Source organism: Rhizophagus irregularis, chromosome 10 (genome assembly GCF_026210795.1).
Source record: "Rhizophagus irregularis chromosome 10, complete sequence".
Lineage (NCBI taxonomy): Eukaryota > Fungi > Glomeromycota > Glomeromycetes > Glomerales > Glomeraceae > Rhizophagus > Rhizophagus irregularis.
Genome location: NC_089438.1, coordinates 4475467 through 4492185, shown reverse-complemented (window position 1 = coordinate 4492185; position 16719 = coordinate 4475467). Strand labels below are relative to the sequence as shown.

Sequence of the window (16719 nt, the reverse complement as noted above, 5' to 3'; positions counted from 1 at the left end):
AAAATTTAGACCTTGTGAAATCAATGAACCTGAATGATTTCCATATTTCATTTGATTCGGTACACAATTGCACCAGAAAAGAAATTGGATTTCATATATTTGGATTAACCGAAGGAAACCGGATTTATTACTATGAATTTACTATATCTGGATTAACCGAAGGAAACCGGATTTATTATATCCGGATCAACCAAAGGAAACCGGATTTATTATATCCGGATTGAACCGAAGGAATTCAGATTTATTCGTATCTAATTCGGATTTAAAAAATAAATCCGGTTCGAAACTCTAATAATCACATGTTATATATTAAAATTGAAAAATCCTATTACAAATAACCAAAAATCGGCAATTTCATGTTAAAAATCAGAAATATTATATTAAAATCAGAAATATTTATTAAAATCGGAAATATTATATTAAAATTGCCAAAAAATCAGACAGCCATATTAAAAAGGGCAAAAATCTGATTTTTATTTATTTGACCTGTGTATATCTGTAGAAAATACGTTATAAACGTATGAATTTTAATATACTGTAGAATAATACGTATACTGTATCCTTTATTTACAATATTTTTGTGAACCGTATACAAAATACTGATATACAGTAGAAATGATATACGTTATAGACGTATGAATTTAATATACCGTATCACACAGTATGTTTACCGTATACTTTATTGTATTTTTTACTAAGCACATTTTGTGAACAGTATACATTATACTGATATGCCGTATGTAAAAATGCAAACTGTATCAAAAATACGTATATACAGTATAAAAACCGTATACATATTTTTTATAGGGTAACCTTGCAAATTTTCTTGAATTTTTTTTTCAATTTAAAAAATGTATGCATATTTTTTATTTAAATACTTTTTGAACGTGAAACTATCGCAAAATGCGAACTTTTTTTTGTCATTTTCCTTAAACCGTTTTCTTTTAAACACTAAAAGTTTGTGATCTTTTTAATAAAAAAAAATGGAATCTACCCACGAAAATAAAAAAGATAAAAATACTGAGAAACCTATTAAAGCTTCAAGAGTCAGATGGACTGAACCTGCTATTAAAGCTTTATTGTCTTTTCTTCTTGAACATAAAGAAAAGCTTGAAGATTTAAAGTATAAATGTGGTGCTACATCTAATCCAGAGAGTGTTTAATTGTGGAAAGATGCTGAAGCTTTTTTTTTGACTTTTGAATTTGAACAATCTTATAGTGTTGTTCAAATTGCTAACAAGTGGAAGAATTTAGTAGATAATTATAAGGTTTTTATTTAAAATTAAATTTTCTTTACTTATTATTTAAATTTATTAATAAATTTTTTTTTATTTAAGTCGCAACTTGCAGCTTCAAAAAAAAGTGGTGGACCTCCCATTGTTATTCAATATAAAGAAGAGATTGAGGCAATTTTGAATAAGAATAGGCCTACATTAAATCCAAAATCTTGTATTGATTCTTCCGTACCCTTACCAAGAATAGAAAATTTTGATCTTGCGCAAGAAGATTTTGAAGACAATAACACAGGTCGAAATGCTAAAAATCGGCAAAAAAAATGGCGTGAAAAGCAGTGGCTATTCTTGGCTATTCTTGGCTATTTTTGGCTATTCTTGGATATTCTTAGCTGTTTTTGGCTATTTGCGAATTAACCTATACTATTTGTAAATAGTTTATATAAATTTGCGAATAGTTTATGCAATTCTAGCCATTTTTTTTGCCTGTTTTTGGTCATTCGACGTGTGTAACAAGACAGAAATTACATATGAATTCCCTAAAATTGGTAGAAAATATACAAATAAACGTGAAAATAAAGAAGTTGATGTTAATGTAGATAATCAAAGCAGAAAAAAATCCAAAAATCATGGAGCTATTTTGGAAAATACTATTCAAAAGTGGATGGAGCAACAAGAAATTAGGCAAATAGAATTTGACAAAAGAAGAGAAGAAAAAGAAAAAAGAGATCAAAGGGAAAGGTCAGAATTGCTTACAATCAGATATGATGTTATTTGGTTTATTAAATAATATTACAGAATGTTTGAGTTCTTCTCAAGGAAATTCAAATAATCAATCAGAAAAAAATTTACAAGGTATTTATTATTAAGACTATTTGTACACTAGTGTGCGAAACACGGATCACGTGTTTATCATACTTTCCGGTGATCTACATAAAAATTTCCTTTTTTGGAATTTTGTGTAACGAATTTTCATTTTTACTGAGAATCAAAATTGCCTTTTTTGGGTTGTGTAACGTTACTCCAGTATCCAAAAATGGAAATTCGGGTAAATTTTGGCTGGAATTATAAATTTGGCCGAAATTATAGGGCGCGACATATAATATGTGACAAATAAGGTTTTTCTTACTGAAAAAATTCTCTGTCCCTAGAATAAATAGTAAAAATGGAAAACTAGAAGGGTGTGACATGGGTGACAGATTAAAGTCACGTGACCCGTGTTTCGCACACTAGTGTATTTTAAGAAATTTTCTATTATTAATTCCAATGGTAATATTAAGTTTATTTATATGTCACGTTCAAATTCAAATGTTTGTGTTGCGTTCAAATCTTGATTTTTGCGTCACATTTAAATTTTGATTTTTGCGTCACGTACAAATTCAAATTTTTATTTTACGATCAAAATCTGATTTTTTATATTAAATTCAATTCTAATTTTAATTTAATTAATTTAATTTTAATTCAATTTATAGATGATTTGCCTCAATTTTCTTCAAATTTCATGTACTTGCAAAGAAATTTACAAACATCTTTACCATCTTTTGCACAATTGGATGATTCTGAATATAAAAATGATAGAAATGATAGCTCATGCACCCAATAATAAATAATGTAATTCTTTTAAATGTTTTATGAAATAAATTGGAAAATATATGTTTGTAATTTTTTTAATTCATTGATTTATTACTTAATTATCATTTGTATTTAAATATCTCCTCTGATGATTATTCCATAATAAATCACATATTGCATTTCTTATAGCATTACCTTCTGATGTTTCATTAACATTTGTTTCACTATTTACATCAGTTCCTGTATCATGATATTGTTCTTCTGGTAGTAAAAAATCGCGTCTTTCTTCACAAATATTATGGAGTATACAACAAGTAGTTATGATATGTGGTATTATTTCAAATGAAACTTCTAAACTATGAAGAAGACATCTCCATCTACCCTTTAATAAACCAAAAGCTTGTTCTACTTTGATTCTTGTTTGTGAATGTTTACGATTGAAATATGTTTGTTTTTGAATTAATCCTCTACCTATATCTTTATAAGGAACTATTAACCAACTAAGATTCGGATATCCTCCATCACCTAATATGTATTTATTATTAAAAGTTGTTACTAAATTATTAAACTTATTATATAGATTAGAATTTACTAAAATTCTACTATCATGTGTAGAACCTGGCCAACCAACACATATATCTAAAAAACTTTTTTTATGGTCAACTACTGCTTGTAAAACAATTGAATAAAATCCTTTTCTATTAAAATAATCTACAGGAAATAGATGAGGTGCTTTAATTGGTATATGACTACCATCAATAGCTCCAATAACATTAGGAATTCTTCCAGTACCTTTGAATCCATTTGTAATTTCATTAATTTTTGATTCTGTATTTGGAAAAACAATTTTTTCTGCTAGAAATTTTGTAACTATTACATTAATAAAATCTCTTAATGCATAACTAAAAGTTGATTCCCCATTCCAAACCTATTACCTATAGACCTAAAACATTCTCCAGTAGCAAGAAACCATAATGATGCACCAACCTTTTGTTCCCATGCAAGTCCAACTATACCAGGTCCTGTAATTTCTCTTCTTAAATGTGGTATTATTTCACAGCATAACCATTCAAATGTAGACCTGGTTAACCTAAAATGTCTTTTAAATTCAAAATCTTGCATATTTAAACATATTTCATTAAACCAATACTGAGATATTGATCTATTTAATCTTCTTAAATTGATGCACTCATTAATTTCTATTCTATTAAGTTGTAAATATAGCAAGTTTAAAGGTAAAATGTTAAAATTTTCTTCCTCTTCTTCTTGTTCAGTTTGATAAGTAGCAATTAAATTTTCTTCAAATTCATTATATTTAATAAGTATAATAATTATTAATATACAAATTGAAATTTGGAATTCCCTGTTCATTACTGAGAAAATAATATGTAATTATAAAAATTTATGTAAAATTTTAAAAGAAAGTACGAAAAAAAAAAATTTTTAAAGCATAACGGTAAATCATTAACCTAATGTAACACAAAAATTTGTGAATCAAGATTGAAACGTTAATCTCAATTTCAAGCTGATCTCAATCCCAATAATCCCAATCCCAATCTCAATCACGGGTTTTGTGAAGACCCCCAATATTTAATACTTATTTAATACATCTAAGAAATATCTTAGATTAATTTTCACCACTAATTCTCGATGTTATTTACCACCTATTTACCACCTATTTACCACTTATTTAATAGCATTTTACAACTTCGTAAAGATATGTTATCAACACTTTCACGAGATCGTTTGATTACCATATCGTCACGTGTTAGATAATAGATCGTTGTGATTTGATGGCAATTTCTTAACTGCATGGTAACAAATCACGGGTTTCTGCAAAGCTCCTTTTTACTTGGAATCCGATATACCGATTAGAGCTATATGGTTTAAATTGTGGAATAATATTATGCTCCACAATTTCGTTTATTACCAAATGATGCGTAATCTGCTTCCAGAATGGCGGTCGCCCTCTTCATTTACTTCCTCCGCTCCTTTGTATTGTATCTTACTATATTAGTTAATGAATTCAACCACATCATCCTCTATTAATTCGTAATTATCTGATTTATTGACAAGACGTTCGATGCATTCTTTTTTTTGCGTCGTCTGCCTTCTCCGGATCACGTGATTGAGGTCGTTCCTAAGGTTGTTGACAACGTTTACTACTTCTTCAGGTTCGACCGAGGGATGTATCACTACTTTACTCATATTCTCCTTCTTTTCCTAAGAGCCTGTCCAAGCTCCACTCATGACGACCTTGAATTTTGTCCGAATCTATCGACCCAAACGAGAGGTTTCTTTCTTGTCATTCGAATAGCGCTTGTTTTCTAAAGTTTCGTTGGTTCCTTCTTTCGTTCCGTTCTCTTTCCACTTGGTCTTTCACCTCCTTGAAAGTCTGAGAAGCCCATTTTGTTCCATCTCCTTTTTCAGCCGCCTTCGATAGTGTGTCTTCCAGGTCCTTTTGCGACTTAAAAAATAAGTCAAAACTTTCCAAGGCCGGATTTTTATCACTTTCGAAAATGCGATTTTAGGATATGAAGCCGTCAAAGCTTTTAGGTATTTCGGCTCATCCTCATCCATCTCTTTCATCTCTTTATCTGATACCTCCCTCCACAGCTGCCATTTATCTCGTTCTCTCCTATTTTTCACCGTTGACTTACCATCATACTACCTTACAAAACTACCGCTAACAATTATCCCGAAATTTCCACCTGAAAACGATCTATCGAAACGGTCCTGTAACTTAACCTTTATTTTAACCGTTTGATATTTATACTGTTTCTTGATCGAAATCGAGTACACCTTATCATTAATCTTGTTGACCATTTCTTGAACTTAAATTTCATTCCAGCGCTTCGGTATGTCATACAAGAATAGTTCGTGAACATGATCTGTTTTTACGTCATACTCGGGTGGCAGTATCGGGAGGTTTATGGAAGTTTTATCCATCCTTGTCTTCCGATTCCTTTTCTTTATATTTTTGTGCTTCTGATTGGCGTTATCATTGTTCGACGTTATCTCTGCAATTATTCGTTCCTTTTCCCTTCCCTTTTTTTGGCTCCTGCCACATGTTCCTTATCATTCTTTTTCGTCTGCCGCAGCCATCCTCTCAAAAGAAGCGTTATTTTTCCCAAGGTGAGTAGTGTCTCTTTCGTAGCTTTCATAAGCTATTTCACCACAAACCTTTATAATAAGCTCCGTCAATTCTGCCTCTAGTGTTCGTATTTTCCCCTATCTCTTCGAAAAGGCTCACTTTGACTATAGTATTATCGAAGTTACTAGTTACTGCTTATTTTCTCATAGGTTTCTCTCGTACTTTTCCACCTATGTTTCTGTATTTTGATAAGGCGTAACTTGTTGCTAAATAAAACTTTTTTAAAAACTCTTTCTTTTTTAATATCGTCTCCATACTGTATTTTAATAAAGGAAAAAAAAATTTTTTAGCTTCCGAAAAATTTAATTTTACTGCGGATTTATAGTAAAAAGGGGGAAGAGAGTTTTTTTTTCTCTTCGAATATATATATAGTATGTATATTTTTGTAATGTTGTAACAAGGCGTATTATTCATTAGTAAATAGAAAGAACAAATATTTAAAGTTTAATATTTTAACGAACTTTATTAAAAAAACCGATTTAATAAAAAAAAAGGTCAGTCTTTCGGTTTCCTTAAGATTTTTTTATTAGGACAATTTGGTAAGTACTAGAAGTTTTAACAAAGAAATAAAATAATACATTTAAAATGTAACCAAAAATCCAAAATGAATAAAAATTCAATGAAGTCCACTGATATTATAAATCATTAAGTTATTATTTTGATAGTTTAAAAAAAAAAAAAATTTACAAATTTTCTATTAGAAAATCCAAACCGAATTTATGTTTATATTTACCCGTTGCTTTCGCACCGGGATCAACTTAAACCAATGTATTTTATTGTATAGACAATTAATATTCTGTGATTTATTTATGAAAAAATTAAACAGTATTTTAGATAATTTTTTTATTATTAGTTTGATCTAAGATAAATAATTTATTAGGATTTTAATAAAAATAAAGGAATAATACTTTGCTGAACAGTTGCTTGTGTAGCGTTAGTTCTTTGAAATTAAATAAATAATTTTAATATATATACGATATGTTGAGTTGTGATTATACGATGTTGTAAAAAATGATTTTTTTTTAATTATCCAAAATAGTTTTAAATTTTATACACATTGTAACGATATTTATGACTTTATGTTTTTACTACATTGAATTTAAATTTTTAAGTCGCTTAATACATGAAATGACTAATTAATACATAATTTTATTAATTGTATTATAAAAATAATATTTAGATAAATAAATTATTAGCAATATTATTCCCATTTCTAGATGGCACGGATAAGACTTTGGTTAATATTATCGAGATTTTTTATTGCATCAATATCTTTGATTTTATAGCGATAAACACCCTATAAAAAAAATTCTGAAAAACTCAGCCACGTGATAAAAAATATTTTATAGGAACAGGCAGTTTGAACCAATTTAGTTAATTTTTCCATATTAATATTTATTGTAAAAAATTCTTATCTGTTGGCAGAAATCCATCGTGCCAAAACAGCAATTATGATGATGGTCAATTTTGTAAAAATTGCAGAATAATTATTATAAAACGAATTTATTTATAATTTATTAATAATAAGCTTATTTAAGGAAAATTAGACTTAAAATGATGTATAATAATATGCATATTATTTATAAAAAAATATATTTCATTCAATTATTATTATTTAACATGGTTTGGTCATTAATGTCTGTCTTCACGTCACGTATAATTAGGTGTTAACTATTAATTCATTTCTTTAGACACACATAGAAGTATTTTGGTCGACCCGAACTTTATAATTTAATTCACATTTTACAATTTTAATATCATAATTGGTTAATTTTTATTTATTATCAGAGAGGTTTAAATACCTTTTCTTATACTTTACGCTTACAATATACTTTACGCCTATAATTCTTCAGTCGCCAGTCGCCAGTTTTGAAGAACAAGAAATATTTTATATTACAGTAAAAAAAAACCATTTCATAATACAAATTATTTAGACGCGTATTTTGAGTTTATTTAGTTGTTCCAAAGATTTAATCGGGATTTGTTTCTATTCAGATATTAGAAATTTGATTCATGAAATTTTTAGGTAGATCAGTCCGCGTAATTCTACATAGATTAGTTCAGAAATATGTGGAATTCCACACATTCCCATATACCCTACGCGGTTTCACATCGAATTTTGTGGATCTATGCCGAAAATACGGTTATGGGTCTAAATCGCGACGGGTCAAAATCCCGAATGGGTCAAAATCCCGACAGTTGGCCCGCGTTATGCAGAGTTATGCGTAATCACGTGATATTTTTGACCAGCATTAGAATTCGAGATTTTGACCCGTCGCGATTTTGACCGGATCCCGAAAATACTACAGATATTTGGAAAATATTAGAGCCACAATATTCTATTTGGATTTCCATGTGGATTTAAGTGAAAAATTTTCCTGATGATATTTAAAATTAAGACAAAATGTCAAACGGTTCGAAATAAGCGGAATAGAAATTTAAAAATTAACTCATCCAAAATGTTACACGACAATGATAACGTTATAACTATTCTATTTATAATTATATTGCGTCAGGATCACTTAATATTGATTTATACAAAAAATTATTCAAAAGTTTTTATTGGTTGAAATCAGTTGATATTGGAAAAATTTTGTAAAATTTGTATATATTATTAAGATGTAATAAATTATATTTATGAATTATATCAACAGATTTTAAGTTAATCATTTATTTAACTTACAATTATTTTGGATAATGATATACAGATATAGTAACTAATTAGCTATAAAAATTAATTTGCACATGGTTAGATATCACGTTATTCAGTTATTCACGTATTGGAATAAATAAACTATCGGTCAGATTATTCGTTAAATTACTGTATCTATTATTTATTATAAGTAATTTTTTTAAAATTTTTATGTGATTTAAAGAAATTGTCTGAGAAATTTTTTATACGTGATATCAAAGGAAATTATTATTTTTTTTTAGTTTTTGAAAGTCATTTTTCCATCTCTTAAAATCGATCGGCCGAGATTAAATAATTTTATTTAAATATAAAAAACAAAACATTTTTTCAGTTTGATAAGAACCGAAAAAAAGGTATTTTTTAAAAAAATAAATCTCCCGGTTTATAAAGAATCCATTAATCCATTATACTTTAATCAGCGATGTTGATCTGCTGCGGACGCTCACATTGTCCGGAATAATACTAAAAATGAAATATGATTACCTTTTTTATTAATAGGCTCTAACCATAATAAATACATACGAAATAGGTCAGGTGCAGACATATCATGTTTCCATGTTACACAATTCAAATTACTTTAAATTGTACGGAATAAACTTTTTACTTTCATTCTGTTACAAATTTCAATATTACGTTACTATACTTTCTCGCAATGGAACTTAAACAATTTTACTATAATCCTACAGAAAAATTATAAAGTGATTGATGGTTTGATACTTAAAGGAGGAAAATGTAAATAGTTCCTTCGTTCCTTTTTTATTCACTGAATAAAAAAGGAACGAAGGACTTTCTCTGAAAAACATTCCACAAAAATCACCACTGTTTCCTTTTTTGCATAATCGTGTCCTTTTGAACCCCTGAAATAATTGTCTTTGCACGAATACTAATCATCTTTTCTTTTGTTTCTTCTTTTTTTTTTAAAAAAAAAAAGAAAGAAGTTTTTAATATTTTTTTACAATTAAAAATTTACAAATTTTCAGTCGAACTTAGTTTCAGTTGCAACAGACTTTAACGGTTTCCGTATTCCTAGTTTTAATATTGCTAAAGAAATTATTGAAGAATATTTACATCAGTTGTAAGTTCTCAATATGTGTAACTGATTGTAGTTTTTTACTGTTTTTACTGGTGATTTATTTGGTTGCATAATAATTTTTTCGTTTTGCTAGTGAAAGCTTATGAACTTGAAAAAAAAAATATATTACGAAAATAAATAACTTATAATAATTATAATAATATATTTTACTTTTCCCAGTTACTGCTGATATTGTGAAACTTATGAAAGTGTACTGCCTTTGTTCCGTCCTTATTCACGTTTTATATATATTATATACATAACATTTTTATATTTTACCATTTAACATTTTTTTTTTACTTAAATTTATATACACGATTATATATGTATAGTAGTATAAATTTCTTTTTTTTTTCAAACTAAAAAAATTATATTACGAAAAAAAAAGAAGACAAATTTTTTAAATACAGATATATTTTTTTTTAATCCTATTTCTTTCTTTTTTTTGTTAAAAAAAAAAACCAATAATAAGACATTCCAATCATATTTTGCCGAAGTCTAAATAACAATCACAAAAACAATCACATAATAACAACTTTTATCAACCACACATATTTTATTCCAATAAAATGCCAACATCTCCGCCGAATTCTTCACCATCTTCAAAACCAAATCCGATAAAATCTTTTGTACGATAAAAAATTCTTGGATACTTCTATATTAATTTGATAAAGAAATTTCAAATTCTATACAAGAAATTAATAATAATAACAATCATATTAATAACAATAATAATATCATTCATAGAATATCTATGGCGATATCGATTTTAATATCAAATCCAAGTAAGTATTATAAGGATGTGGAATGGAAAACTTTAATAAAGAAAAATGTTCTATCACGAACAATAATAACAATAATAATAGTAACAACAATGTATCTTCTCGTCGTAATAGTGCGATATTTCGTTTTAAACCTTCTCCAAAACAAATTTCTTCTATTGATAATGTATTATCATCTCCTAGTGGTAAAGTTGATAATTCATTATTAGCTACCTTTCCCGATTCCGATATACAATTTGATCAATATAATACTGATAAATGGAAAGAAATGTAAAATAAATATATGTTGGGTTAGTGAGAGCGCTATATTACCGAAGATGCGGTCGTGAAGGATATTGTATGTGTTTTAGATCCAGAATTATGAATAATTCTGGAAATTTCGACAAAGACATTTTGCAGCATTTCATTCATATTAACGATCACCGTGACTTTAACTTATACGCTATTTATATTTATATTTATATGATATATATATTGTATCATATTACCATGCATGAAATGTTATAAAATTTAAATTTAAAAATATACTTAAAAATTTATTTAATAAAAACGCGTTCAGTTTACGCTACTAATATAATAATATAATGAGAAAGAAAAAAATAAAAATAAAAAAATAAATTATTCAAATTACAAACTAAGAAATCTTGAAGAAATTTCATAAGTGTTTAAATAATTTATGATAAGAAAAAAAATCAGGTATAATAATGTTATCTAATTTATATAATTCATCCATATCTAAATATCTAAAAGAAAAAAAAATATTACGTTAAATTTAATCTATGGTAAATTTTAAACATTTTAAAAATAATTCTTACTATCAGGAAGTTCCAATTCATCTTGTTCTTCTGAATGAAGGTTAGGATTGTTATGTACTTCTTCTTCGTCTATAAATATAAATTAAAAATCATAAAATACTGTAGAATAATCATTTTAAGAATTTAAATAATTGTTTTACTATACCATTATCATTAATATGAAGTTTTTTTATTCGCTTTCGCATTGATTCAATCTTATAATCATCTAAATAATAAATCATGTTTAATATTAAAATAAAATCAACACATTTTAAATTATTTTACTTGCCATTTTTTGAGCTTCTTTTAAATATATTGGATAACTTTTTGCTGCTTACTAAAAAACCTTAAATATAAGTTATTTATTCATTTGATTATGTCAAAATAAAATGCAATTCAATTACCTTTAAATATGCTATTTATTTTTGAAGTGCTATTTTTCTTACTACTTGATTTATTAAAATCATCAACTAAAAAAAGCAAAGTAAATCAATAAATAACGCCTCGTTATATAATATATAAATTTAATTGCACTTACTATTATTAGGAATATGAAAATTATATGATTTGTTACTATGAAATTCTAAAAAAAAAATAAATATTATCATTAATTTTTATGAATTAAAATTGTATAAGAATTACTTAATTTACACCTTCTTGTTCTTCTATTATTATTTAAATTAAAAAAATAATTAATATAATTAATAGTCTTTTAAACAATTAATAAAGATTAATATAATACCTTCTGTTGCATTTCTTGGTTCAGGAAGATTGTCAAATTGATAAAGTTTACTTGTAAATAGTTTGCTACTGCCGGTATGGTTTTCTACCTCAAAATTATTATTTTCTTCACTCTGAGATAATTCACTTGATTTAGTTTGATAAAATAAATTAATTTCTCTCATTTTATTCCGAAGTGTAATAATATCAGGTCTTTTTGATGGATCAGCATCCCAACATTGTTTCATTAAATTTTTATATTCTAAAGGAGTTCCTGGTACAATTTTTGGTCTTATACCATTAACAATATTCATTGCAAGATCATAATCATGTTCATAATTATTAAATGGTAGTTGTCCAGACGATATTTCCCACATAAGCATTGCAATACTATAAATATCAGATTTATAAGTCTGTTCTTTTCCAATAATAACCTCAGGTGCTATATAAGGAAGATTTCCATATATACTTTTTAATGGTTTATCTGCAGGCCCACAAAATCCAAGATCACTAATAAAAAAATATTCTCCAAATAATATATTTCCAGAATGCAAATCCCTATGAATTGCATTTTCTTCATGAATCCTTCCAAGTGCATTAATTATATCAGTAATAATTTGAATTCTTTCTTTCCATGTAAGCTGATTATGATGTTGTAAATATTTTCTTAAATCTGTATCCAGTCTATTCATTACAAGCATATAATTTCCATTTGATGGATCTTGTGTTAATCCAAAACATTGGACAATAACATTCCATTTATTGCTTATATTTAAATGTGATCTTGCCTATAAGTAAAAAAATATAATTAAAATTTAAGATATTATTAATGAAATTTAAAATATTTTAAAATTCAAACCTCTTCAAACCAACTTTGACTTGCATTTTCAACATTATCTAATCTTTTAAGTACTATCATTTGTTCTCCAAATCTTTTTAATTGTTGTTCTTTAGAATCCCATTCAATAAAATTTCCGTTAATCCATATTGCTGTATAAATTTCTGAAAATCCTCCTTTTGCTAGGTATTTAATATTTTTAAAATTATTATATGGAATCCATTCTGGTATTAGACGTGGTGCAAATATTTTCATTTGACATTCTTGTATTAAATTATCGATCATATCATTTCCAGATGTCCAATTTAAAAAATTAGCTTTTAAATAATTTCGAACACAAAGTTCGCAGTATGTTGTAGCTAAACAATCTTGTTTACAATTTTCACAAATTCTTTTCGTTCCTTCATTAAAAGTAAGTTTGTCTTTATCATAAGTTTTAGTTATTATTATTATTGCTTCAGATTTTTCATTTTCTGTAAGTGATTCATCAGCAAGAAGTTTTTGTTTTTGAAATTCATGTTGTTTGTGTATATCATTATGAACATTGTAATCTACTAATGCATATGCTCTATTAATTGCATTATTAATTAATTTATTTTTACCCAATGACATAATGAAATATGTTATAAAGCTTTAAAATTCTTTTAAAAATATGAATTTTGAAACAAAAAGGTTGAGTCGGTGTCGGAATTATCGACTCCGAAATCCTTATTATAAATTAATCATGTGTAACCCAAATAAATGTTACATAAAGAACAATGTACTACCAAAAAAATTTACGTTGATACAAAAAAAAAAGATACTAAATCATAGATTTTATTATCTGTTATTATATTGTAATTATTTTCATATAAAAAAAAATTCTTTTATTTATTAATTGTTATGCTTTCCTTAAACGGCCGTCTGTAGTATCATTTATGATAAAATACAAAAATTTGGGCTAAAGTTTTTTACTCAGGTGATGATTTTCATAATGCATAATTCTCAATTTCTCATTATAGTATGATTATGTTGAACCAACATTTTTCGAATCGTCATCATAAAATATTTTTAAAACTTTACTTGGTCCTTTTAGGGAATCACGTTAGTTAAAGTCAGATTTTGGTATTTTTATTACTAATTATTTGAAATAATTCAATAATTCGCAACAAGATAATTTGGATAATTCCTCTTTTTCTAATCACATGATATCCAGGTTCTTGTCGAATGAAGCTGGACTAATTTTGTATCAAGATATTATAATGTAAATCATTTAATAAAATGAATAAAACTATTATCTTTTATTATAAAGTTATGATACTTATAAATTTTCTTGCTGGGTTATTACAGTAAAGTATAAATAAATTTCAAATGGAATAATACTGTCATAATCATAATAAAAAAAAAAGACAATTTATAAAGGGTCATTTGTCGAGCTGTCTTTAAAATTATAAAAGTTAGTACGTAGTACGTAAAATACCTCACAAAAATAGGGCTTAGGGCAAATATCGAAAACTTTAAAGAGATATTTCGTCCCAATGGAACTAGAATACATGTCAGAAAATTACATGTATTGTGAAAACATACGTTCATACCATCTTAAATTATTAATAAAATCAATTAGTTTCTATTGACCTTTACAAAGTCATATTATATGTTAATAAATTAATAATACAATTAATGTTACTATACTGACTGTTGTACGATGCCCCTACAAGAGTATCTTATGATGGTTTATATACAATGTTTTATGATATTATTGTACTATTAATTTCACGATGTATTTAGGAAATTTTGGGTTGTTAACAAAGTGCAAATGCTGTAATGAACGGTAATGTAGCAACAGCAGAAATACGTAAAATTGAAGAAGAATTCACAATCCGAAATTTTCAAGCAATAACAACAACAAATACAACACTCACTAAATCTCCGGCTGTATCACCTACAATTACAAATTTTGAATTTCCTCCATCATCATTATTTAACAAAACTGCACCTTTATCACCAGTTTCAGAATCAAATAATCATTTAAAACCATTTACTCAAAAGAATAGATTTTTACAAAGAAGAGTATCAAATCTTGATCAATTCTCTTTTCAAAACAATTCATTTTCAATCACAAGTTTATTATTAAAACCTAAAATATCGATAAAAAACAACAAAATCCCTTTACCGTCCCCATCACCAATACCTCCATCACCGACTTTTCCTATCATTGAAAATAGTACTATCAATACTATTACTAAACGTTCTCCTTTAATAATTGCTTTAACTAGATTAGCTGGTGCGTGAAGAAGATAAAGATCTAGCTTTTGAAAGTGGAGTTGATGGATTTTTAACTAAACCTGTTAGTTTAAAAATGTTGGAAAAAGTATTAAAAAAATGGACAATCAAGTGAAAATAGTAATGTTGGAAGTAGTAATAGTAGTAGTAATAGTAGTAGTGGAGGAAGTGCATGATAATCATAACCAAACTAATTTATTATTATTTTATCCATTCGTTTTTATTTACATTTTATTGTTTTTTTTAAAAAAAAAATTATTAGAATTTTTTTTATTTATTTATTTTTATTTCTAGTTGTAGATTTTTTTTTTTTGATTTCTTTCCATTCATTTTTGTATTAAAAAAAAATTCATATAAACATTATATATTATGATAAACATTTATCACACATTATACTTATTTTTATTCATTAAACCCTTAAAAAAAATAAGAAAAAAAAATTATAACAAGAGACGGAGTGACGAATATTTTATTATAAAGTAATTATTTAAAAAAAAAAAAATAAATAAATATTTTAACAGACAAATAAACGAATATTATATAACTTAATTTAATTTTAAATCCTTTTTCCTTTTAAAAATGTAAAATAAATATATGTCGAGTTAGTGAGAGCGCTATATCACCGAAGATGTGGTCGTGAAGGATATATAGTATATTATTGCATGTGCTTTAGATCCAGAATTATGATAATTCTGGTAATTTTGACAAAGAAATTTTTCAACAATTAATGAATTTATTTTTTTTAAATTTATACATTTCCTTGTATGAATCATATTATCACGCATGAAATGCTATAAAATTTAAATTAAAATATACTTTGAAAATTTATTTAATAAAAACGCGTTCAGTTTACGCTATTAGTACTAATAATAATAATACAGAGAAAAACAGATAAAAATAAAATAATAAATTATTCAAATTACAAACTAAGAAATCTTGAAGAAAATCTCATCAAGTCAAGTGTTTAAATAATTTATGATAAGAAAAAAAATCAGGTATAATAATGTTATCTAATTTATTTATATAATTTATCCGTATCTAAATATCTAAAAGGAAAAAAAAATATTACGTTAAATTTAATAATCTATGGTAAATTTTAAACATTTTAAAAAGAATTCTTACTATCAGGAAGTTCCAATTCATCTTGTTCTTCTGAATGAAGGTTAGGATTGTTATGAACTTCTTCTTCGTCTATCAAATATAAATTAAAAATCATAAAATATTGTAGAATAATTATTTTAAGAATTTAAATAATTGTTTACCATACCATTATCATTAATATGAAGTTTCTTAATTCGCTTCCGCATTGATTCAATCTTATAAACATCTAAATAATAAATCATGTTTAATATTATAATAAAATTAACACATTTTAAATTATTTTACTTGCCATTTTTTGAGCTTCTTTTAAATATATTGGATGATTTTTTGCTGCTAGCTAAAAAACCTTAACATAAGTTATTCATTCATTTGATTACTTCAAAATAAAATATACTAATTCCATTACCTTTAAACATGCTATTTATTTTTGAAGTACTAGTAGTATTCTTCTTACTACTTGATTTATTAAAATCATCAACTAAAAAAAGCAAGGTAAATCA

At 26.2% G+C, this 16719-nt stretch overlaps 3 protein-coding genes across 3 annotated transcripts; all 3 read left to right on the top strand.

The window, feature by feature from the left end:
- Positions 1–983: 983 nt before the first annotated feature.
- Positions 984–2022, top strand: OCT59_002424 (uncharacterized protein; the record flags this gene model as incomplete). Its single annotated transcript, XM_066144497.1, has 4 exons — positions 984–1123; positions 1220–1268; positions 1338–1527; positions 1670–2022. The coding sequence occupies 4 exons, from the start codon at positions 984–986 to the stop codon at positions 2020–2022; spliced, it is 732 nt and encodes a 243-aa protein (XP_065995655.1).
- An 8269-nt stretch (positions 2023–10291) lies between these two features.
- Positions 10292–10778, top strand: OCT59_002423 (uncharacterized protein; the record flags this gene model as incomplete). Its single annotated transcript, XM_066144496.1, has 3 exons — positions 10292–10351; positions 10470–10507; positions 10589–10778. The coding sequence occupies 3 exons, from the start codon at positions 10292–10294 to the stop codon at positions 10776–10778; spliced, it is 288 nt and encodes a 95-aa protein (XP_065995654.1).
- A 3881-nt stretch (positions 10779–14659) lies between these two features.
- Positions 14660–15127, top strand: OCT59_002422 (uncharacterized protein; the record flags this gene model as incomplete). Its single annotated transcript, XM_025332825.2, has 1 exon — positions 14660–15127. One exon carries the CDS (start codon positions 14660–14662, stop codon positions 15125–15127), a length of 468 nt encoding a protein of 155 aa, XP_025166710.1.
- Positions 15128–16719: the final 1592 nt, after the last annotated feature.